Source organism: Chrysemys picta, chromosome 16 (assembly GCF_011386835.1).
Source record: "Chrysemys picta bellii isolate R12L10 chromosome 16, ASM1138683v2, whole genome shotgun sequence".
NCBI classification, from domain to species: domain Eukaryota; kingdom Metazoa; phylum Chordata; order Testudines; family Emydidae; genus Chrysemys; species Chrysemys picta.
The window spans coordinates 18,967,218-18,991,048 of record NC_088806.1 but is presented as its reverse complement, the minus strand read 5'-3'; the positions used below and the strand labels follow the sequence as shown (position 1 = coordinate 18,991,048).

General features: G+C 43.3%; 1 protein-coding gene across 1 annotated transcript in view; it reads left to right on the top strand.

Annotated features, from left to right (window-relative positions):
• ARHGAP32 (Rho GTPase activating protein 32) overlaps positions 1–23,831 on the top strand; it is a 410,242-nt gene that overhangs the window by 348,737 nt on the left and 37,674 nt on the right. The window contains 1 exon segment of the mRNA XM_042851949.2: positions 14,898–15,047. Coding sequence (XP_042707883.2) covers positions 14,898–15,047 — 150 coding nt within the window.

Sequence of the window (23,831 nt, the reverse complement as noted above, 5' to 3'; positions counted from 1 at the left end):
CACTCTGTCTGGATCTAATCCTCGGTGGCTGGACTAGAGAGCTGAGCTGATTAAGAAACTCCATTGCTTTGTTAATGAGTTTTGTGGAGTTAGCCTGCCACTGCTGAGATACTGATTTTCTGGCCTGCAGCAAGTACAAGGTAAGAGGTGCTTTTTGCCTTGCTCTGGTGTCTCTCTTGTCTAAGACTTGCAGGGTTTTTTTTGGTTCCCTTCACTGCTTGTTGCTTAGTTGCCTGCTTGTTGTTGTTATATTGGTAGTATTAATACTTTCCATCTAGCAGCACAGTGTTTGAAAGAAGCTTTTTAACAATGGAGCATCAGGAAAGAGAGTCTGATTGGCATAGGTGTGAGTTAAAAATACTCCAGGCATTTGAGTCATTTTACTCTGTAAATACCAGTTTGCTTTGTAATGTTTTCAAGGCACTGGGATGTACAGTACTGTGGCAGGAACTGGCCAGCCAGGATTCAGGAACTAGAGAGCCTTATTTCAGCTGCAGCAGCCGTATCTTTCCTGACTATCTCTATGCTAGATGAAAAATACCTGTTACTCAGGAATAGGTAGTGACACTTGGTTGTCTGTGCTGTACCTGCTGTATCTTGACAAACTTGTTTTTATTGTAAGAGAAATAGGCTCCCCTGGGATCCGTGCCCTGGGGCAGATTGCTTGGCTCTGGAGCTCACTTGTCATGCCAACAAAATATTTTATTAAAGCACACATGCGTACGCATGCACACATACACGCACCGCTTCTGTTCATTGTTGTAACTCTGTTTTCTCTTCTGCGCATATCTGTTCCTGGGTCCATTTTAAGCATATACCCTTACTGGCTCTCTAATGGTCAACAGAATTTTATTATACACAGACGTAGGGCATTGCAAAGCACTAGAGCAGTCCTGGATACAGGAATCACATTTCCTACACTCATGAAAGCTCTCACTAAAACCCTAGGAGAGAAGAAATTTCAGGACACGTAAACTCCCATGCCATCCTCAATTTTCCTCCTTGTGCGTATTGTTTGGATTGCAGCTCCTACCAAATGTACAGCTACACCTGAATGCAAAAAAGCCATAAGACAGATGGGAGTGTCTAAAATTTGAATTTCTATAGGTTCTGCATATCAGTTTCACCTTTTATTCCTCTTTTCCTTTTAACTTCAACTTGAGACAGGCAAATCGCTTTAGGGATTGCCTATCCTTCAGCCTACAGATCAGTGGTTCTCAAGCAGGGGTTCACGTACCTTTGGGGATACACAGAGGTTTTCCATGGGGTACATCAACTTGTCTTTTGGTATTTGCCTAGTTTTACATCAGGCTATATAAAAAGCACTAGCGAAGTCAGTACAAACTAAAATTTCACACAGATAGTGAATTGTTTATACTGATGTATATACTCTACACTGAAAGGTAAGTATAATATTTATTTTCCAATTGATTTATTTTATAGTTATCTGGTAAAAATGAGAGAGTCAGCAATTTTTCAGTAATAGCGCGCTGGGACACTTGTACATTTGTCTGGTTTTGTCAGCAAGTACTTTTTAAGTGAGGTGAGACTTGGAAGTACAGAAGACAAATCAGACTCCTGAAAGGGGTACAGTAGACTGGAAAGGTTGAGAGCCACTGCTACAGATCACTGACTGCATATTCAAAAATACTAGTCCAATGTGTGCTGCAGCTCATGGGCAGTGAATGTACTCTCTGAAAAGAAAATCCTCATTGAAAGCAGTTAGCGTGGGCATAGCAGGCAATCGCTTGTCTGTTTTTATTTATTCACAATATCTCAATGAGGTTCTAGTCCAGTGTGCCCAACCTTATTATACAGGACGGCCACATAACCCTAAGCACAACCATGTGAGGGCCAAACTGATTCTGTTCCGTATGTATTTAGATAGGTTGTGATGTTCAGCATTGTCTGTTTAAAAACAAATAAAGAGGAGATCAGTGCATAGAATGTGTATCAGAATGATAGAAAACAGGGGGAAAAAACAGTACAGAATACATAACTAAACTAAAATGATGTCAACATGACAACAAAACGCTAACGAGTTGGCTGTTAGTATATTGTGTTGAAGCAGGCCCCAGGCCTTATGAAATGCTCTCCTGGGCCGTAGTTTGGGCACCCCGGCTCTAGTGCATTTTAAGGACTAAATGGCCTGCAGGAGGTTGTGATTTCTGACTGCAGTGCCCCGATGCCCCCAGTTAAGTCAGGGCTCCATTGTTATAGACACAAGACAAACATAGTAAGAACAGTCCCTTTTGAAATTAAACCTGTGTATTGGTAAGATAAAGGAAAGCAGAAACCATGTGAAACAACTATACCATGTAATGCATTCCTAGGATTTATAAACCAAATTGAACCTGTTGCTAGTCACAAACATACTGGGCCTGATTCTCAGGTACTCTCGGGGCCTTTTATTCCACTCTGGCACTGTAAAGTGAGCATAGAAGTAATTTGCATCAGCTTTAAGACCACTTCAGGTGCCTTTGTGTCTACACTGTAGCTGGGAGCCAGCCTCCCAGCCTGGGTAGACAGCCTCCTGCTAGCAGGGTTTGCATTAGCCCACTAAAAATAGTGGTGTAGACAGCAACACTGTCGGAGGCTCAGTCTAGCCATGCAAGCTCAAGCCCTCCCTGTTGAAGTCAATGGGAGCTGAGTGTCTCTTAGGTCAGATATGCCCGACTTGAGTAAAGTGATTATGGCTTATTTATAGTCACCTCGAAGCATGCTGGTAGAGAATGGAAAAAACAACAGGCCCTTGACTGCAGTGTCTCGAGTTCCAAGGCTGGTTACCGTGGGCCTCCGAGCAGGGAAATAGCAGCTCTCTGGCTGGTAATAATGGAGGCATGATGCCTGGTGAAGAGGGCAGGAGACGAGTGTTAACTCCGCTTGCTGTGAGGGAAGGCACAGTCTCATGAACAGTATCGCACCATTCCACAGAGTCACCGAAAAGTCTGTTGTAACAGCTATGCTGTGTCTTTTGAGAGCACATGTACTGGGTTCTAACATCAGACTTCTCCCCCTTCCAGGTGGGTCGCATGTAGTCCATCCTGCCAGAGTAGTCAGGGTCCCTCCCCAGTCATCTTTCCAGTTCAGGATTGGGCTCCTACCAAAGCCTGTCAAACACCTCTTTAATCAGCTTTGCCATTGATCCAGCTAACTGTTCTCCTCCTCTCTTCCCACCACCAAGATCTGAATGGGTTACAGTGTAAAGCAAGAGCACCTTGACTGGAGTCGCTCCAGATTTATGCTCATTTAACTGAAATCAGAATCAGACCTACCGTCCTCATTGGACTGGCTAGTGAAAGCTCTAGACTGGGAATTGAATGTGAATCTCGCACCTGGCGGTCCTGAGCAGTGCTTCTGTGCCAGTCCAGGATGGCTGTGTCTACACTAGTGGGTTTTTTGGCAAATCTCCTGCTGTTACATTACCATTTGTGCAATTCCACTGGTGGTAGCTACAATCGATGCAACAGTGGTAGACATGGCTCAGCCGTTTATACTACCGTATCGTGTAGACCTGCTCTTGAAGTCTTCAAATCAAGACAAAATGTGCTTTAGTCAGATACATGTTATTTGAGTCGATACGGGGTGAGTGGATTAAATGCTGTGGCCTATGTTATACAGGAGATCAGACTAGATCAGCGGTTCTCAAACTTATTTGATCACACCCCTTCTTTGTTTCTGTAGTAATTTAAGGGCTCTCCCCTCCCTGCCGCCACACAAGTACATATACCATTTAAAAAAAACAAAACCTGCAACTCTCACTAAATATTAAAAACAGTAATTGATTCAAACAGAGCCAGTGATCCATTGTAATAAGAGCAAAAGCCAAACTGCGATTGTTGTCGATGCTTACAGTGAAACGTGCACAACACGTCGTAGCAAACGCATTAATGTACAGATGGCAATGATTTTGTATAATGCTATCCATGCTTAACAGAAATCTGTCACAATTCAGTGTTATCTGAGGATCTGATATGTCTAGAGGAATCAGCTTTGCTAGTTATTCGTTGCTGTGGGTAAAATGTGCACAGTTCCCCCTCCCCCAAAGCTTCTCTTGCCCCCTCCCAGAATATCTCTCTCCCCCCCACCCCCGGTGGCCCACCCCCCAGTTTGAGAATCTCTAGACTAGATAATCTAATTGTCCCCTCTGGCCTTAATATCTATGAACAGGTATAGATGAAGAACAGGAGTACTTTGTGGCACCTTAGAGACTAACAGATTTATTAGAGCATAAGCTTTCGTGGACTACAGCCCACTTCTTAGTCCACGAAAGCTTATGCTCTAATAAATTTGTTAGTCTCTAAGGTGCCACAAGTACTCCTGTTCTTCTTTTTGCGGATACAGACTAACACGGGTGCTACTCTGAAAGGTACAGATGACACAATGTTTAAACGCAGTACCTGGTTGACATTGGCTCTCTCACCATGGAGGTGTTTTGGTGGGAGATTTGCCGAACAATAGTAGTGGTGACAAGGCTCAGTGGAGCACATTTGGTGTTGTCCCAATATATGCCTTCATAATATCTCCCCAAATAGTTTGTGATCTGTGTATCGATTAAGCACTGGTTACTGTACTGTGCCTCTTCAGTGCAAATAACTTTGTGTATTGATATAGTGCATGCCAGGGCATATTAAATCAAACACTGATGCACTCCCAAGGTGAACACTGGGGATAGACCAACACTGTCTCCCTGATGGATGGATCGGGCATTCAGCTGTGCTAATCATACGTTTCAGAGGCTCAGAATGCTTCAGATGGATCATTAGTCTCCAAGCTAACAGATAAAAGCAAAAGGACTGAATTAAACTCCACTACAATGAGAAGGGATTTAACAAAGTGCAGCAGGGCTGGGAGAGGCAAAAATTAGACATCTGCAGAAATCACCTGCTCTGCTGTCTTCTTTCTCTAGTCCAGTGGTCCCCAACGTGCCGCCCGCGGAGCATCTACGTGCACCCGCGTACTGGCCGGTGGACAAGCATCCGTCGAAATGCCGCCGAAAATGCAACGGCATTTCGGCGGTGACGCCTCTCGATGTTGCTTCGTCTCGGCGGCATTTCAGTGGATGCTTGTCCACTGGCCACGGTCCTCGGTGGCTCGTCATCCGGCGCCCGCCACCCAGAAAAGGTTGGGGACCACTGCTCTAGTCCTTTTGTCTCCATCCCTCCTTTGTCTTTTGCCCTCTTCCAAATCATCCTTAGCAGCCACTGTGTGCTAAATGCCCTCCATAACCTCTCTTTAAATCCCTCTCCTCTGGCAAAGCTTCCCTGTGCTGATCTCCCCACTGATGCCTTCTTGCATTTGAACTGCTGCCCTGTTTATTTGGATTGCAAGTCCTTCAAGGTAGGGACTTTGTCCTAGCTAGGTAAAACCCTGTGATGCTGCCATATAAGTAAACAGGGCCCTGTTTGTCAGCACCAGTTTATATTCACAGATATATAAAAGTAGAGTAGGATTTAATGACCTAACCTTTTTTGCCCACACTTCTGTTGGAAGGGGCACATTTTAAGCTACCCCTACACCCACCTTCTTCCCTTCCTTTGAACCTTAGTTTAGAACCCCTAGCCGTGAAGATCAGATGTGTCTCTGGCACGTGAGATATCGCAGCTTCCTCTTCCAAGTACAGATTGCCCTTCTATGCAGGTGACCCACTTTTCTGACTCACTAACCTTGAGGACACTCTTCCCATCCTGTTACAAATCCTCAACCAGTTCTGCAGCATCTCGATATACAAAGTAAATAGGAAGCATCTAAACCAGCATCTTTGCCCAGTATAAATAGATCTGTCAGTTTTCAACAGCACTCTTGGGTTAAGTTAATAATATAATATGGGCCTGATTTCCAGAGGTGCTGCTGAGCTGGTGCAGAAGTCAGTGGGAATTATGGATGCTCAGTCCTTATGAAAATGAAGCGTGCGTGCATGCTTAAAATGTATGTATGTCTATATGTATCGGTGTGTGTATGTTAGCATATAGCAAAAGAAAGATGTTGAGAGAGTTAACTGCTGCTGGACAGATAAAACATTAGTTTCCTGATTCACAGTTTTGACTCTGATAGGGGAACAATGCGACCTTAATATCGGGGAAGTTGCTCGTGTTCTCTGAAAAGTCTGGTGTTGACTAAGTAAGGAGTTAATGGCCATGGAGAGGATTTTCTGTGCTCATGCTGGAGCTTCATCCCCAAATAATACCCTGACACTTACATCCCAGCCAAAGGCTGAGGAGATAAGGATATGGCCAAGGAGAGCTGTAGTTTTGCTGAGGTAATTGCACATAGACTCGGCATCCGAAGATGTGTAACAGCGACTTATAAATAAGAGCAGTCATGCCATTTATCATTTGTAATGACCTCATTTACTCTTCCTGTGGACAGTGCCCACTTAACAGCTTGGAAAATATTTATTCCCTACTGATTTTTTTCATCTTTCTTTCACCACGATGAACGATTTTTATTTATTTTATTTAATGCCAATACAATGAACAATCGTTAAGATATGTAGCCACTTCTCCAACCACAAGGTCCTGCCTTAGCAGGTGTCGGCCCAGCCCAGTGCTGCAGCAGCAAGCAATGCACAATGTGTTTTTACTGAGCAATAAGTAAAACTGGTGAAGATTTTGTAATTGGAGATGGAGGAGTATTTTTGTAGGCTCCTGTATCTATGGCATTTGAAGAATATATAGGGAAGTGATCCTGCAAATGCTTCGGACCGAGCAGTGCTCACTAATGTGAGTAGAGCCATTGGATTTATTTGTATTGTATTCACTTCCACTTGAAGTCCGTGGCACTACTCAGAGTAGTAAGCACTGTGCTCAGTGGTAAGTGGAAATGTTTGGTTCTTAAGGAAAAGAGGTCTTATCTCCATTTTACAGATGGGGAAACTGATGCACAAAGCAGGGTTGAGTAATTTACCCAGTGTCTCAAGGAGCCTAACTAAAGACCATTGAAGTCGGTGGGAGTCTTTGGCGTCAATTGAAGTAAATGGGACTCGGCACGTAAGGTTAAGCACAACCATAAGTGTTTGCAGGAACACAGTGAGTCTTGGAATAGACGAGCTAGGAATACACCTCGCAGCTCCTGACTTCCTGTTCTTTAGCCACAGGAGCTTGGTGCTACTTCTCCTCCCTCCACAGTAAAGTCTAGTTTGAGAGTAGGCAGTCTTATTTTGAGGGCCAATAGCCCTGACAAATATCCCTTTAGCCTGACCTAGTGTAAACTATCTTCTTTCAGAGAATGGATTTTCTCCCTGGTATGTGATATCTAGCTGGACCTGAATGTGCTTTTTTAAGGCATCTTCCGCACTCCCTCCTTTCTTTGATTTTTTGCTACTGGAGTTTGTAGTTTGATAGATATTTTAAACCATGTTCTATGCATGCTATGCATGTTCTAGTTTTTGACCTTAACACAACATTCTCCTCACAGCAGGGGACAGCTGTGTTCCATAGTGTGTAAAATCACTGTTAATAGGAGAAACTAACGCACTGCCAAGTGCTGAAAATGTGGGTCAGCATATATGGTGTCAGATTTTCTCTTTCAGAGTCAAAGTTTACTAATCCTGCATTAGAGATCATGCTGCCGTCAGGAGTCTTGGGAAGAACAGTCTGTCTATTTTGTTTTAAATCTATCCCTAATTATACACATACTTATTAGTGATAAATATTAAGACAGATATTTGCATTCTTGAACTTATTCTTGCTAAATGTAATTGGATTGCAGTTAGACAAACCGTGAACATGTGAGCACTGGCTTTATAATCTTACCATCACCACATTTGGGTGCCGTCAATTTGTGTGGCTGGTGAATTGGGTGCTGTATATACCAACAAACCCTCCTCGCATAGTTTATGCTGGCAAAGCCTGTGTAGCTTATACCAGTTCGCTGAATGAAATAAGATATATCATCAAAAGCAGTTTTTAGCCTGTATAATTGCATCTAGTCTAGGGCTTTTGCTAGCATTGCTAAGTCTGTTAGGGGTGTGACTTTCTTTTTTTCATGCTCCTAGCTAGAGATGAGCAAATAATTGGTTTTTTGGTTCACTTGCAGTTCTGAAAATTTGAAGAAAAAAATCAGTTAGGGTTGAACAAAATACAACATTTTTCATAATTTTTGGTGAGTAGAAAAAGTCCATTTCATGTCTGTTTCAGAGCAGAGATTTGAATCTGGGTCTCCCATATCCCAGGTGAGTGTCCTAACCACTCGGCTAAAATGGTGGTAGGGGACCGCCAACAGCAGCAGCGGCACTACTGCCTCCATTGTCTCCTCTCTCTCCTCTTCCCCTTCCCCCTCTGGCCGTTTTGTAAATATTTAATTAACATAAGAACGTAAGGTATCCAATGGGAGCTATAGCCCTGATATCACCACCATTTTTAATGTACCCATACCTCAGATGGGTTTAATGTACTGTTGATATAATCATGCCTCACCAATCCATTGAGATTCTTTGAAGATGTCAACAAGCATGTGGCAAGGGTGATTCAGTGGATATAGTGTACTTGGACTTTTCCTGAAATCTTTGGCAAGCTCCCGCACCAAAGGCTCTTAAGCAAAGTAAGCAGTCATGAGATAAGAGGCAAGATCCCCCTTGTGGATCAGTAACTGGATAAAAGATAGGAAAAAAAGGGTAGGAATAAATTACCAGTTTTCAGAGTGGAGAGAGATAAATAGCGGAGTCTCCCAAGGATCTGTACTGGGATCAGTTCTGTTGAACATATTTATAAATGATCTGGAAAAGGGGGTACACAGTCAGGTGGCAAAGTTTGCAGACAATACAAAGTTATTCAAGACAGTTGAATCCACAGCTGACTGCGAAGAGTTACAGAGGGATCTCACAAAACTGGGTGACTGGGCAACAAAATGGCAAATTCAGTGTTGATAACTGCATGGCAATGAACACTGGAACACATAATCCCAACTATACATAGAAAACGATAGAGGTGTAAATTAGCTGGTGCCACTCAAGAAACAGATCTTGGAGTTACTGTGGAGAGTTCTTTCATTTACTCCTTTATATAACACATGAACCAGAAATCAGATCACCCAATGAAATTAATAGGCAGCAGGTTTAAAACAAACAAAAGGAAGTATTTCTTCACACAATGCACAGTCAACATGTGGAGCTTGTTGCCAGAGGATGTTGTGAAGGCCAAAAGTATAAGTGGGTTCAAAAAAGTATTATGTAAGTTCATGGAGACTAGGTCCATCAATGGCTAGTAGCCAGGATGGTCAGGGACGCAGTCTCATGCTCTAGGTGTCCCTGGGCCTCTGACTGCTAGAAGCTTGGACTGGATGACAGGATGGATGATTCGATAATTGCCCTGTTCTGTTCATTCCCTCTGAAGCATCTGGCACAGGCCAGTGTCCGAAGACAGGATACTGGGCTAGATGGACCATTGGTGTGGCTCAGCATGGCCATTTTTATGTTCATATTGATGTCAAATTCACAAATAGTTTTAGGTCAACTGAAACTGCGTTTTTTGTAGCATAAATTATTTGTCCTAAAAATTTTGCCCAGATCTACTCGTAACTGACATAGCTATGCCAGCAAAACTCTTAAATGTTGGCCAGGTGTTAAGTTTCTTCTTCTCTCAGTTTTCCCATATCAAGCAATGGATTTACTTCTGTTTCTGCTGGCCAGGAGGCAGAACTGGACCTGCCAGTCAGAGGAAAGACTTGGCCTATCCCTTCCAGGAAAGCGCTGATATGCTGGCAGATGATTTCTTTAATGGTTATTAGCTCTTGAGTTGAAGTGATATGAAGTAATATCTAGAATGTTCCTTATCTCTGCTTGTCAGCTTGTGACCAGGTGTAAGCATCTTCCCAGCTATACAAACTGCATATAATCTGGAAAAGCGATACTAGTTTTATGCAATATGTTTATTTCTGTGGCACTCCTCAGTGTGCTATCTGAGCACCTTACATATAGTAATTTATTTCTCCTAACCTCTGTGAGAGGTACAAAAAGTATTAATATCCTCATTTTAAAATGGGGAAACTGAGGTATAGAAAGGCTAAGTTACTGACCCAAGACCACACCGGAGGTTTGAGGGAAGGCTGGGATTATATTTGGTATAAACCCTGTGTTCTAATCACATGACTGGTTGGGTTTTTTTTTTTCATAATTTTTGTCCAGAGGAAGTCTGATTTCTCTGATCAGTGAGTCATCCTTGTATATATAAAAAGTATCAAGTCATTTTAATCCAAGAAACATTCTTGTCTACAGTAGTGGCGATTCAAATGAGATCAGCAGAGGAAATTGTGTTTAACTGAAGGATAGAAAAGAACCATGTAAACATTATAACAGGCTGTTGATAATTGAATATCTGAGTATCTAACTTGTTCAGGTGCTGGTAGCTCCTTGGATTGCCAAACAGGTGTAACGTGGGAACATATTTATGTCTATTTAATGGGGCAGAAAACAAGCAATTATTTTAGCCTATGCTGACCGAGTGGCTTAAAAACACCTGACATTTATTTTGATAAAGAAACCCAATCTGCTTTTTTGCTTGTGGGTTAAGCCTGTAACACTTTAAATACCCAAGATGACATATTTCCTTAAACCGTGTAAATATATACAGTACATTTAGAACATTTTAATGATTGTGGCGAAACTTGTGCTAGCAGACACCTGCCAAGTGTTGTCACCTTTCCCAGTGACCAGAGTAATCTGTAGAGATGATGCAGTTGTATATAATTTCTCAATATTTTTAATACATTATTTGATGGTTTTGTTATTCACCCAGAACACCAGGATGGGCTACTCATTCACAATTCTATACCCAGTTTGTAAAACGATTCAAATAAAAATATCTACAGTATTTTTTTACATTATTTGCCAAACTGTAGCAAAAGTTTTTAGAAGAGTTTCCTATATTTGTTACTTATAGCTAGGATTTTCAAAGGGCCTCAGGGAGTTAGGCACCCGAGTTCTGTTGACAGTCAATGGGTGTTAGGTGCCTGTGATTCTAAGGGGTACGTCTATACTAAAGCGACGGCACTGCAGTTTTGCCTCTGTAGTGTAAACTGTTCCTACGCTGGCAGAATCTAGCTTTCTGAGAGTTGGTAGCTAGGTTGATGGAAAATATTTTCCATTGACCTAGCCCTGTCTACACAGGGAACTAGGCTGACCTAGCTACAGTGCTCAGGGTGTGCCATATTTCTCAGCTCAGAGAAAATCGATCTAGCTCAATCGATCAGTTTAGAGATGTAGACCAGGCCTTTGCCTACATCTCAATTTACACAGCTGTGATTCAACCAGCTGCTATAAGACCAAGAAATATAGCTCTTTGGTGGCTGCAATTTGCATGTGGGACTTTCTGAAGCACTCAGCATTGTCCTTTGTCAGCTCCAATTGCAGTCGGTGGGGCTAACTGCAGTGGGAGCAGAGTTAGGCCAGAACTTTTCGAACGCTCACCCTGCAGGTTTCACCATCTGTGCAGCTGAGTGAGAAATAGACATATGGGCCCAAAAGTTTTATCACCTGCTCCCATGAGGGTTGGGACCATGTCTGTCTCTCTGCTGCACAATGCCTAGCATACTGGTGGTGCTCCGTAAAGTCATAGAGAGGCTCAAATACTCTGTGGTTGGTAACCGAGAAGGACTGAATACAAATCTATCCTAATCCTGGGCTTCTGTGTTAGCAGGGTATGTTAATTTATTCCTTAAATTAAAAAATAAACTGGCATGGAACCAAAATCACAGTTTAAGGCCCTCTTGGTGCTTCAGGTCGCTATTAAATCATTCATTTTTAACTGTGGAAGGTGAAGCTGCTGGTTTTGTTGGAGATTTAAGAAACTGCATATTCAGATCTACTAGTGTTTTGCTGCCGTGCCTTTAAAGTCCCCCAGGAAACTAAACTTAATGCACCTTGCATGTGTATAGTGCATCTTTGAGAGTTTCTGCTTGTAGCTGGCATAACATCCAAAAGCACGTGCTTCCCAGCACAGGTAGACAGACATGCACTAGCTCTGCTCAAGCTAGTGTGATTAATATAGCAGTGTGGCCACGGGGGCGCAGGTGGTGGCTTGGGCTGGCCACGTGAGTATGTACCCTGGGGTCAGGCAGGTTTGTCCTTGGGTGACTAGCCCAACCTGCCCCCTATGCCATCACAACCATGTTGCTGTTTTTATTGCACTATTGCACCCTTCTAGCTGCAGTGTAGACAGTACCCCCCAAGTCTCCAGCTAGAGAGGGAATGAAGCACGGTAGACCAGCATTCCTTCCCTAACCCCTTGCTGATCTTTGCATGTGAGCACCAGTGTTTCACAGAATGCAGCGCTCTCACCAAGGAGCCAGAGCTTCAAGGGCTCCCTAAATTCTGCTCTTCCCCCTTTTTCCTGGTCCAAAGATCTGAGAACACAGGAAGGATCAGGGTGTGATGAGGCTGAGTGGGCATTCTCTGGAGAGTAGAGTTACCTCTATTGGATTCCTTATGCCATAGGGATAAGGTGGTATCCCTCATAACACCTGCCTTAATTAACTTTATTATTGTGTAGTGCTAAGTGTGACATGGGAGCTGTATAAACTACTCTCACAGGTAACTGGGTTCATCGTCTTAAAAAGGCTTGCAAGGTTTTATAGAGAAAGACAGGAAGGAAAACTCCCTTGCCTCCTTTACTTCTGTTGCTGCTTTGCCAGTATAGTAGACACCCAAGGCTAAAGGCAGTGTTTACTGTCTCCCAGCCAGGAAACAGCATTGCATCAGCATCCTGCCAGCCTAGTAGTGACAAAAGCTTGATGTACTTTGGGACCCGCTGTGACTTTGGTTTTTATAAATCCCGCTGTAAAAAGTTAGATCATTTGGATACAACGCTGCAGAGTGTTGATAGAGCTGCTCCCACACGCAGGCCCAGCTTTAAGTCTGACGAGTTTTTAAAATTAAGTTAAAGTAGCTTCAGGTTTTATACCTGCCCCTGAGTCCCCTAACCGGTTTTTGTGGTTTTACGATCACATTTTACAACTGGTTTTTCTCCCTTGTTGGTGGGTGGAGAAACCGACATAAACGAAAGGAAAATGACTGACCAGGCGCGGAGTCTGTTATGCGATCGCTAGTAGAGATTCTTGCACCTATGCTGAGCCTCATTCACTCTACCTATGAAACAGTGAAACTGACGTGAAATGTTGTGTGCACTTGGGCCCAGATTTTGAAAGGAGTTCAGGTGTTATGTTCAGCGTTACAATGACTGATTTAGGACAGTAAATATTGTTTTCAAAAATGACTTAGGAGCCTAAATTCCATCAACTTTCCATACGATTTGGTCTCCTAAGTACCTACATCCTTTTAGAAAACGACATTTAGGCTCCCAAATCAGCTGATGTTGCAATGCTGAGTGCAGCAGTGCCGAAATATCTTCAAAAATCGGAACCTAAGTAATTAAACTGGGAAAAAGACACAGAGAAAAATGTATTTTCCCTAATATCTTTCATATATCCTTAATCATGGGTGTAATTTTAACCAGCACAAGGCTGAAAAGAATTTCAGACAGAAATGTGATTTTTTTTTAAGTTGATGCTTGATAATAAAAAGGCTGAATTTTGCCATTGAATGAGTCTAGCTTAGAGGAAGAGGCCTGATGCAAAGCCCTAAGCCCAACCCTTAAAAATAAAGATTTGCATTGAAAAGTAGAGGGAATACTTCAGAATTCAGTGAAATAAAGGGAAAATATGCAGCTATTTAAAGGGGTTAAAATGTAATGTCCTGTGCCAGGGGTTCTTTTGTTCTGGGAGGAGAATTTTTTCAAGGCAGCTAGTTGGAAGTGACTGTAAAAGACCCCACCTGCCCAGGTGAAGCACATCCTGCCGTTCTGGGAAGTCCTGAGTCCAAAGCGGTGCAAGAAATTTCAAGCTTGAGTGCGATATCACCCAGCAGTAATGGCACTGCGAAGAAATGTACCTTTGTCATTCTGAGCAAGCAGAAACCGTGGCTCGTTTTGCCTCGCTTTGTTCAAGATGACGTTACTCTGATGAATTTTCATGGCTGTAGTAACTGTTTTAATGCCAATAAAATATAGGTTTGGCTGCCTCATTGAGTCACAGGAACGCTAGGAGGCTAATTGCTAACATTGCAGCGCAGTGCTGTAGGGACCTTTACAACTTCCTGAAGCTGTAAAAGCTCAATGACAAAGCAAGTCCTTTTATGCCTTTTGGTTTTTTTTAATGGAACTCCTCTGTTCAAGCTAAATTGCTTTTAAATCATGTCTATAAAGGTACTTTTGTCAGGAAAGCCAGGAGGGCTCTTTTGTGCTACCTCATTGCTTTCGGAGGGAGCCGCGGGAAGGGAGGCTGTCATTGCAGAGCATTGTCTTGCTTCCTGACTCAAATGTATGCCAGATCTGCCTTCCCATTGACATGCAGGCTATTTTGTGTCCACCCTTAGAAAGGCAGTAACCCATATAAATCTCCATGGGACTGATTGCAGATTTCACTTCTTAGTGGAATTGGAGGGTCTTAATAAACTGACTTATTTTCCCAACTTGATACAGAGCTCAAGAGAAGCAGCATAATTTAGAGGAATTGAGCAGGAGGTTGAGAGTCAGCACTCTTGGGTTCTGTTCTTGTCTCTGCCACAGACTCAACTTTGTGGCCTTGGGGGGCAAATTGCTTGAACTCTGGTTCTTCAGTTTTCTTTTCCATGAAATTCACCTACCTCCCAAGGAGCTGGAAGAAATTTAGTTTACAGATAATACTTAGGGTCCAATCTTCAACTGTAACTGGAGTGCTCAAAGTCCGCCTTTTATTCCTGTACTGGCCAAAAATAAAATCAGAGCCCTTTTTTTTAACTTTGGAATTGAGTGCATATGCTTGTGTGAATAATCTGTATTGATGTTACTCTGAGCGTCATGTATTATGTGTTGTCTTGCCTGGTTACCCGAACCTAAACGAGGGGATTGGTTTGTTTTATTGTGCAGTGTCAAAAAAACACGGCAAGCTCATCACTTTCCTACGAACATTCATGAAGTCGCGCCCAACGAAACAGAAACTGAAGCAACGCGGGATCCTGAAAGAGAGGGTGTTCGGCTGCGACCTGGGAGAGCATCTCCTCAACTCCGGCCATGATGGTAAGAGAGAAATTCCTGAGTTCCTCATTCATACTGATGCTTGGGGCTTGTTTAAAGGGTGATTTTTGTCATGGTGGTTTAGTATCTTCACGGGGAGAAAATACCTGTTCAGTTCCCAAGGACTATTAAATATAGCAGCTAATGGCAGAACAAGAACCAATGGCTGGAAGTTGAAGTCTGACAAAATCAAATTAGAAATAAGGTGCCCTTTCTTAACTGAGGATAAATAGCCATTGGGACACACTGGCAAGGGGAGCGATAGATTCTTCTACTCTTGAAGTCTTCACATTAAGCCTTTATGGAAAATACACTTTAGTTGAACGTAAAGTATTGGGCTCAACACAGGAGTAGGGGGATGAAGATCCAGGGCCTGTGTTACAGGAGGTCAGACTTGATGATGTAACAATCGGTTCTGACCTTACAGCCTCTGAATCCATGGGACCTGATTCTCTTTTCATGCCTGTGAACATGAGGTGAACCTGGAGTCAGTGGAGTTACATTGTTATGAACAAGCTAAAACTAGGCTCCCAGTTATTGCAATGTATTTGTTCATGGCAATGTCCCTGATGTGCTAGACACTTTCCAGCAAGGACAGTCCTTGCCACAAGAAGCTCGCAGCCTACGGAGAGACAGACAAGTAAACAGAGGATGGGGAAGGGTAACCACAAACAGATTGTTTGTTTTTTATACAAGTCAGAATCCCTGTAGGCAAATGGTAGAGAGGATTAGGAAATAGACTTGGAAAGAATAAGTGGCATTACAGTGTATCTGATTTCTAATGCCTGTGGTGTTCTAATTTCCTATCAGTATCTCTATCCATTATCTTTACATGATTCCAGCTCAGTCTGCAAACTGGGGTCTTTCCATCTGCCTTTCCCCCAGTCCCATAAAATACACAGTGTACAGGATCTAGTTGGATTTTACTTTTGACTTTAGAATTTTGCTTCTCTCAAGTCCATGACAAGCCCATTGCTCCTCCCCTTCCCTGGTCTCCCCAACAGCTCCTAAATCAAAGTGTCAGGGAAGGGGTGTCCAGTCCAGGAAAAAGCCTCACCTACTATTTCTCTTCTTAGGATAGGTTTGTTTGATATGATCTGCTCTCTCATCTCACAGTGACTGGTGTGATCAGAGGCTGGTGAATCAGGGAGGCACCAGAACTGCTGATGACCAAGCCAGAGAGGGGGAGCTACTCAAACGGATTCTTTCACAGTTCAGCACTAGTCAGAAGTCGTTCACATACACAGTCCCTTCTGGTGATGGCTGTTTAGGAAAGCAGCAGACCAGTATGTAGCGGAGCAGCCAGAGTACCCAAAGCAGTTGAGGGCATCAGGAAGGTAGCAAGGGATACAGCATCATTTCCAGCTCTCTGTTTTTGTTTCCTTCATATTTTTCCTCTTGCCTAACCAAATAGATTGTGAATCTGGGCAAGTGGTTGACCTCGTATGTCAAAGTCCATACTGCCATGTCTTACGGCTTTTGCCTTGAGGCTGAAGGACAAGGGGGCAGTGAAGGGGGGTTTCTCTGCTGAGTTTACTCCAGTTGTACTTTAGACTCTTTGCTCGTACAGATGGCTTGAAGAGTAGAGGCTGGTGGTGGGCAAGCTATGTGTTGCCTTAAATGATTCCATTTGGGGAACAGCAGAGTTTAATCTTGTCTCTGTCCGTTTTTATTGCCAGTTTTGGTGGACAGCATCAAATTGTACTTGTGAAATCAGGACTGTGCCAAAGCTCATTGGTTTGTTAATTGGAGCCAGTGAAGGTCGTTATAACTGGGTCTGGAAAAGTCTGAGAGAGCCAGAAACTGGATGGTTTGGAAGCAGAAACTGTACTAATGTCCCATTTAAGAAGTGGATCCAGGATGGCTAGTTTACGCCACCTTGTTGCTGTAGAATACTTTATTTTATCTACAAGTGGGAGAAATCAAGGCGATCAAAAGGCATGCAGAGAGCGTGAGTCGCGACTGGGCAAAGCAGGAATTCTGTTTAATCCCCAAAGTCCCCTCTTGCTCACTTGAGTTGGGCAAGACTGAAGACGATTTATTAAGTTTCATAAGAGACAAGGGGCAGATCCTCAGCTGGAGTAAATTGAAAGAGTTCCAGTGATGGTTCATCTGTGAGAATTGACACCATCTCAAGACCTGCCCCCAGGTTTTTGGGGAAAAAAAAAAACCCACGGCACACTCCTCCATGATTATGGCTGTGCTGCGTTCGGGAGGTCTCTTCATCTATGCAGTTTCCAGTTCTTTTCAGCCTGGACTTAATAACTCTTTCACAACTCCCTGGAGCAAAGCAGATCCAATCGGGATGTTGCTAACAGGGGCACATCTCCATTTCTCACAGCAGGGTTGGGTTTTTTTTTCTGTGTGATTCAGCTCCCTGACCCGTATTCCAAATGAGGTAATTCTAGGGATTAGTTTTGCAGAGACATTTTTGTGTTCTGGTGAATCAAACTATGCATACGCACAGACAGCATTTTAAGTACCCCTCGTTCTGAAGCGCTAGATAGCTCGGTCTCAGAGCAAATTGCTAAGCAGAACTGGTTGAGCTGCTTAAAGGGGAATTGAGATGAGAACCTAGATGGGTAAGAGCGTGGACACAGTAATATCCTTTCATCTGTGAGATCAGACAATAGCTCAAAAATGTTTTCAAAGTAGCTGCTACCCTGCAGTACTTCATAAGTGTGTGGGTTTTAGCTGATGAGATGGCAAGGGACTTGTTTACACCCAGAAAGCATTTGATAATGTCTCAATTCACACACACAAAAATATCATTTTCGTTACCCAAAAGTGTCTGCATGGCTTAAGCAAAAAGTTTTGGGACAAAATAACTTCAAAACAGGCTACAGCACATTCACATGCTCTCCAGGAGTGCAGAACTGAGCTGCTGTTGTGCTCTGCATGTTGAGAATTGTAGAGTCCCTGCTGCTCAGCTGACGAGGCCTTGCCTTTCAAGAATTTATCTTGGGGCAATCTGAGCAGTTCCAATCCCATGCCTCTGAGATGCTGCGGGCTGCCCTTTGTATAGGTGGGTCCTATTTTCTTTACAACACCCCGAAATGTGCTAAATGCTTTGTAGTACAAGGAAAAGTTAAATTGGCAATCTGCTGTCCCGATCCTGCAAACACTTGAGTTACTTTCCTCATGTAAGTAGTTCCTTTGAATCCAGTGAGACTGCTTACATGATTAAGTGTAAGTATTTGCACTACTGGGCCTTCGTTTTTTGACATGGGATGATGAGTGAGAGTAACAGACAAAGAGGAGCAAAGGGTAAGGAAGATGAAGGTTGCAATAGATTACTTGGTTTAGGGAAGGTCACATCTTGATGGTGTGTGTACTTAGTGTTTTAAGCTTTAATAAGCTTTAATATTAAACGGTAAACCTTGGTATATATTGACCATAGCCAGTGCAGATGGCTGTGTTTTTATTAATGAAAGTCTAGAATACAACTGGTATAGGGTAGTGGTGGTATAAAGCATTTATATAGCAGCATCAGTTTATAAAGGAGTTTGCAAACAGGTGAAACACATTACCTGCCACAAAGAGTTTACAATCTAAATGAGGAAAAGAAAAGGGTGGAAGTGTGGTTCAGTGGATAAGGCACTGGACTGGACTGGGGGTCAGAAGACCTGGGTTCTGTTCCCAGGTCTGCTATAACCTTTGGCAAGTCTTTTCATTTCTCTGCCTCAGTTTCCTCTATCTCCAATTATATTTACCTTCTTTAGTAAATTGGTTTGAGATCTAGAACGAAGAAGTGCCGTGTAAGAAGAGTTAAGCATCTTATTATTAGATGAGTCGTAGGACAACAGACCAGCTGTGGAATGACCAGAGTTATCTACTCACAAACTTGTGGTCCCATGTGCACTGGAAGAATGTACACTTCCATGTACACTGGAAGAATACCTGTCTGTCCACCATCTCTACATTTGAGACCAGCAACGATGCTTTAGCAGATATCCCTAGATTTAGGGCACAGAGTTCTCAAAAGAGAGCTCTTGAGTCTGCCAGTTTTTTTTGTTGGCATGACAGAACCTGTGTCTGTCACCCTTCAGGGCATACTCCATCTATTTACTCTGACTTCTTTTTAAGGGAGGTGTCTGTGTAGTGAGCGTCTGTTGCAGTTGGGTGGGGTCAGTAGCTGGTTGTTGTTGACTTTATCCGTTTGGTATATGGCTGCAATTTGTTGTTCTTGTATAATTGGGTTTGGGCCAGCAGGTTACATTGCACACTATTTGGGCAAATTGCAGTGGGGAGGGAGAGAAATAACAATATAATGTTTGTAATAGAGGCAACAGAGGAATATTTTAATATTGAAATAATCTGTCCCCCGTGAATGACAAATGAGTGCTAGTAATTGTATGGGAGACAGGGTCCTGTTTGTTTATCTGTTTTTTGTTAGCACTAGACGGGTCAACGAGTATTAGGACTCCTTTATGGTAGGTGCTGTATATACACTTAGCGAGAGACAGCCCCTGCCCCAAAGTGCTTGTCTAACTAAATAGGCAAGAGAGACAAAAGGTGGGAAATTAACATAATTTGTTGGGGAAGAATCAACACGTTTTTGTAAAGGGAAATCATACCTCACCAATCTACAACTATTCTTTGAGGGGGTCACAGTATGGCCGTTCTTATGGGAGACAGAAGGTATCATTATACCCATTTTGCGGATGTGGAGCTGAGGCATGGAGGGATTAAGGGTAACATTTTCAAAAACACCTAAATCCCATTTTCAAAAGACACACTTGGGAGCCCAAGGAAATCTCTTTGAAAGTCAGTGGGACTTAGGCTCCTAAATGATCTGCCCGAGGTGACACAGGAAGTCTGGGCAGATTCTGGAATTGAACCCACATCTCCTAAATCCAGTGTTTTAGCCCTAAGGTCATCCTTCCCATCACTGCTAAGAATCCAGGACAAACATTTTCTAAATAAAGGTTTTTTACCCTTTAAAATGCAGAGCAAGGTCTTATTTGGGTGGTGGTGGTGATGTAATGTGTACCATTTATTGAGCACTTCATATGCTAAACGTGCGTTACAAACATTAACTAATAAGTCCTCACAACGTCCCAGGTAGCATTACTCCCATTTACCAATGCGGAAACTGAGTCAGGGAGATTAAGTAACTTGTCCCATGCTATAGAGTAAGCAAGTGGAAGAGTCAAGAATCCAGGCCTTCCAACTCCCATTGCTGTGCTCTAAACTCTAGCCCATGCTGTTGCTTTGTGGGTACAGACTTGAGTATGTCTCAGTGAAACAACTGCAGCTAATATCTGTTAGTGGTTTCCACTTGTGATACTAGATTATGACGATACACACGTTTCATACAGATACAAAGGCTGTCTCCTCCCTCTGTCCTTTCTCTCTGTCTTTAATTTCAGCTGTCAACTTTATTGATTTGGGGGCTGTTGAGTTCAAGGTTTCTGTTTCAGGTTTATCTCTACAAATAATGAATGTGTTGAGGTATATTGGTTTTTATTGTGCGGATCAATTCAATTATGGTCACTTCCATGCTAATGGGATGTGTGCCTCCATTTAATTCTAGTGTGCGACTACTTTAGCTTTTAAATACCTTTCCCCACCAATGAAGTCATTTGGAAGCAGCCCAAGCTTGTTAGGGAGTAGTTCTTTCTTCATCAGCCAGGAGAGAGACCCAATTTGTTCTGCTCTGCTGACATCTGCCATGCTGCAGAATTTTATGGAGTGGCAACCCACAGCATAGTATAGTCCCTGATAAGGGAAGCATCTTTGTTCTTCCCATTATGGCACAGATAGGGATGGAAGCGAAGTGTGTCTTTCCGAAAGCACATCCACCAAGCTCCTCTCCAAATGTGAAAAATCCTATTTACAAGGGATACATGTGTTCAGGAGGGAGTTGGGTATGCCGTGCATTGCAGTGCCTATGCAGCATACTTATTTGCTCTTAAGGAGAATTAGGGTCTGTCTACACAGCTGACATTAAAGTGCTGTAATAAAACCACCTCTGCGAGGGGAATAGCTACCAGCGCTGGGAGCCATGCCACTTTACAGCACTGTCTACACTGCCACTTTACAGCTCTGAAACTTGCATCGCTCAAGGGGGGGTGTTTTTTTCACATCCCTGAGGGAAGAAAGTTTCAGCGCTGTAAGTGGCAGTGTAGACAGGGCCTTAGAAATGAAACTTCCTGTGTGAATCCTAAAATTAATTGTAAATGTGGAGAGTGCACACTGTGCCACAGTTTTCCCATCTGTAGAATGGAGATAATGATCCTGACCTCATTCATAAAGGGCTTTGAACACTCAAGATGAAAAGTGCTCTAGAAGAGCTAGATATTTTTGTTTATTTTATTATTAAATATGGATGCAAGGTTGTTATGAACAGGTTGTGTGTGTCTAAATGGGCAGAACACTTTTGGAATGCGGCAGTGATGTGTTATTAACAATAATAAATATTCTTCTTGGAGCAGTGTCCCTGTGGGTGCTCCATTTCAGGGGCGCATGCCCCTGCACCTTTGATCAGAGATTTTTGGTAGCCGTGCCCATTCAGTCCATGCAGGCACCCTACACATTCTCGTGTCCCAGACTGAGGCTAGATAGTTCCTTCTCAACTGCCTTCAGCCAGAGACGGAGTTTAGTGTATGCCAGTTTTTCTCTTTAGAGTTAGAATATAGTATATAGAGTTAGTTCTTTGGTTAGTTTATAAGATTCCTATTACTTTATAGTTGTTGGAACTGTTGATCCTGTTTTCTTATTTCTTAAAAAATAAATATTGTTTTTCCTTCTATCGTGGGGGTCAAAACCATTTTTTTCTTGTCTCTGGGATGCTGAGCTCCCCGGGTTTAGCAGGTGCTTCTCCTGTTGAGCAACAAGAATAGGAATTCTCAGTGTGTTCATTGCTTGGGAGACTTGCATATGCCAACCAAGTGCAAGATTTGCACTTCTTTTAAGAGAAGATCCTGAAAAAGAGGGAAATTAAATATAGATTATTAATGAAGGAGCAAGCCTTAAAACTGACTTTGGATCCAGATGCAGAGAACCCCCTCGAACAAGGACACACTACTTTTGTTAGTTCCCTGTCTGCATCAAGATCATGGTCACGGAGAGCTTCAGATGAAGGCAGTGTCGAGACCCTGGTCTCTGACACTCTCCATGAATGAGGTACCTATAACCACGCCTTTGGTACCAAGGGCTTCCCACTCAAAGACCAAGGAGGGGATCAGAATAGAGAGTTCCTCCTCAAAGAAGATTCAGTCACTGGAGACCTCAAGCCCAAGAAGGGTGTTATTGAGGCTTCAAGTGCTTCAGGTACTGTGAAGCACCCTAAGACTTCACCTAAGTCCCATGCCTCAGCAGTAAAGGGCACAGTACTGAAGACTACTATTATGACTACCATCAGCACACACCTTAGCAAGAGAGCAGCCTCACTGGAATCTGTGGTACCCTTGATACCGTCATCAGCACCCCGGACAGCATCATCGGGAACAACCACATTGCCTGTACCAAGGTCTGTTGTATTCCTGGTACCCTAAAGACCTCATGGTCCCGAATGAGCCTGAGTCTCCCCCCTTTGCAACCTCCAGACACCTCTCGGAACCGAGATCTGCAGGGTTACTGAATGCACGTATTGTAGTGAGATTCACTACTTCAAGAGCCTCTTCAGGGAAGAAGGATGGTCACCTCCTGTACAATATGTGAAGGAGCATTCGGACTGAGACTCAGAACTGTCAGTTCAAGGCTCTCCAGTTTACTTGAGGAGACGTTATTCCCCTTTGCAGATGCAAGGAAGGCAGGATACAAGACCCCGTCTTGTTAATACCTGGGAGAACCAACAATGTCTCCCCATCTCTCTCACCCCCCCCCCCCAATGCCTTAGAGTCTTCCTCATTGGTCTTCAGTAGCCCCATGGGCAATGTACTGCCAGCAATTTTGAGGGCCCCGATTCAGTTTCATAAGGAACTTAGAAGACCTCTTCTTCGGTACCTTGGATCTCTCCCCTGCCGAATCAGTAGAGGAGACCTTTGAGGAGCAAGAGGTGAGGGCCAACAAGAAGGTCAAACCCCCGCCCCTCCCCTTACAAATATTGCTTCTTCATAGCCTGATAAGGCAGTATTGCCATCATTAGGTGATGACCTTTGGCAGTTCCAGACTCTGGAGAAGTAGGTCGTGGACATGCTTCAGATTCCTCTGAAGGAAGTCCGGGCTTCCCATCGTGGACATATTGCATGCTTCTGCTTCAGCACAGTTGGCACTGCCAATTAATGATGCTCTTGTTGAGCCAGCCAAGACCATGTGGCAAACTCCAGCAGCGGGACCCCCTACATGCCAGTGTTCCAATAAAAAAAATACTATATACCAGACAGAGATTGAGTTTTTGTTTTCACACCTGGCACCAAATTCTCTGGTTGTGGATGCAGTTAATAAAAGGGGGAGATGGCATATTCGTAAAGCTACCTCATATAACAAGGACCAGAAGTAACTGGACCTTTTTGGTTACTCTTCAGCAACAGTTACAGTTCAGGATTACGAATCATCGGGCACTGATGTCAAAATGTGACTACCTGAATTATGAGAAGTTTAATAATGCTTTTATTGGCCATTTACCACAGGAACATCAAGATCAGTTTAGTGTCATAATACAAGAGGTCAGCTCTTGACGAAGGCATCTTTGCAGGCTTCACTTGATGTGGCTGACACTGCAGCCAGGTCTGTTTCTGCCACAATGGCAATGAGATGAGCTTTCTGGCTTCAGCTGTCTAGTTTCCCCCAGGAGGTTCAATCAACCATTGAGGCCTTACCATTTAATGGCCACAAGCTCTG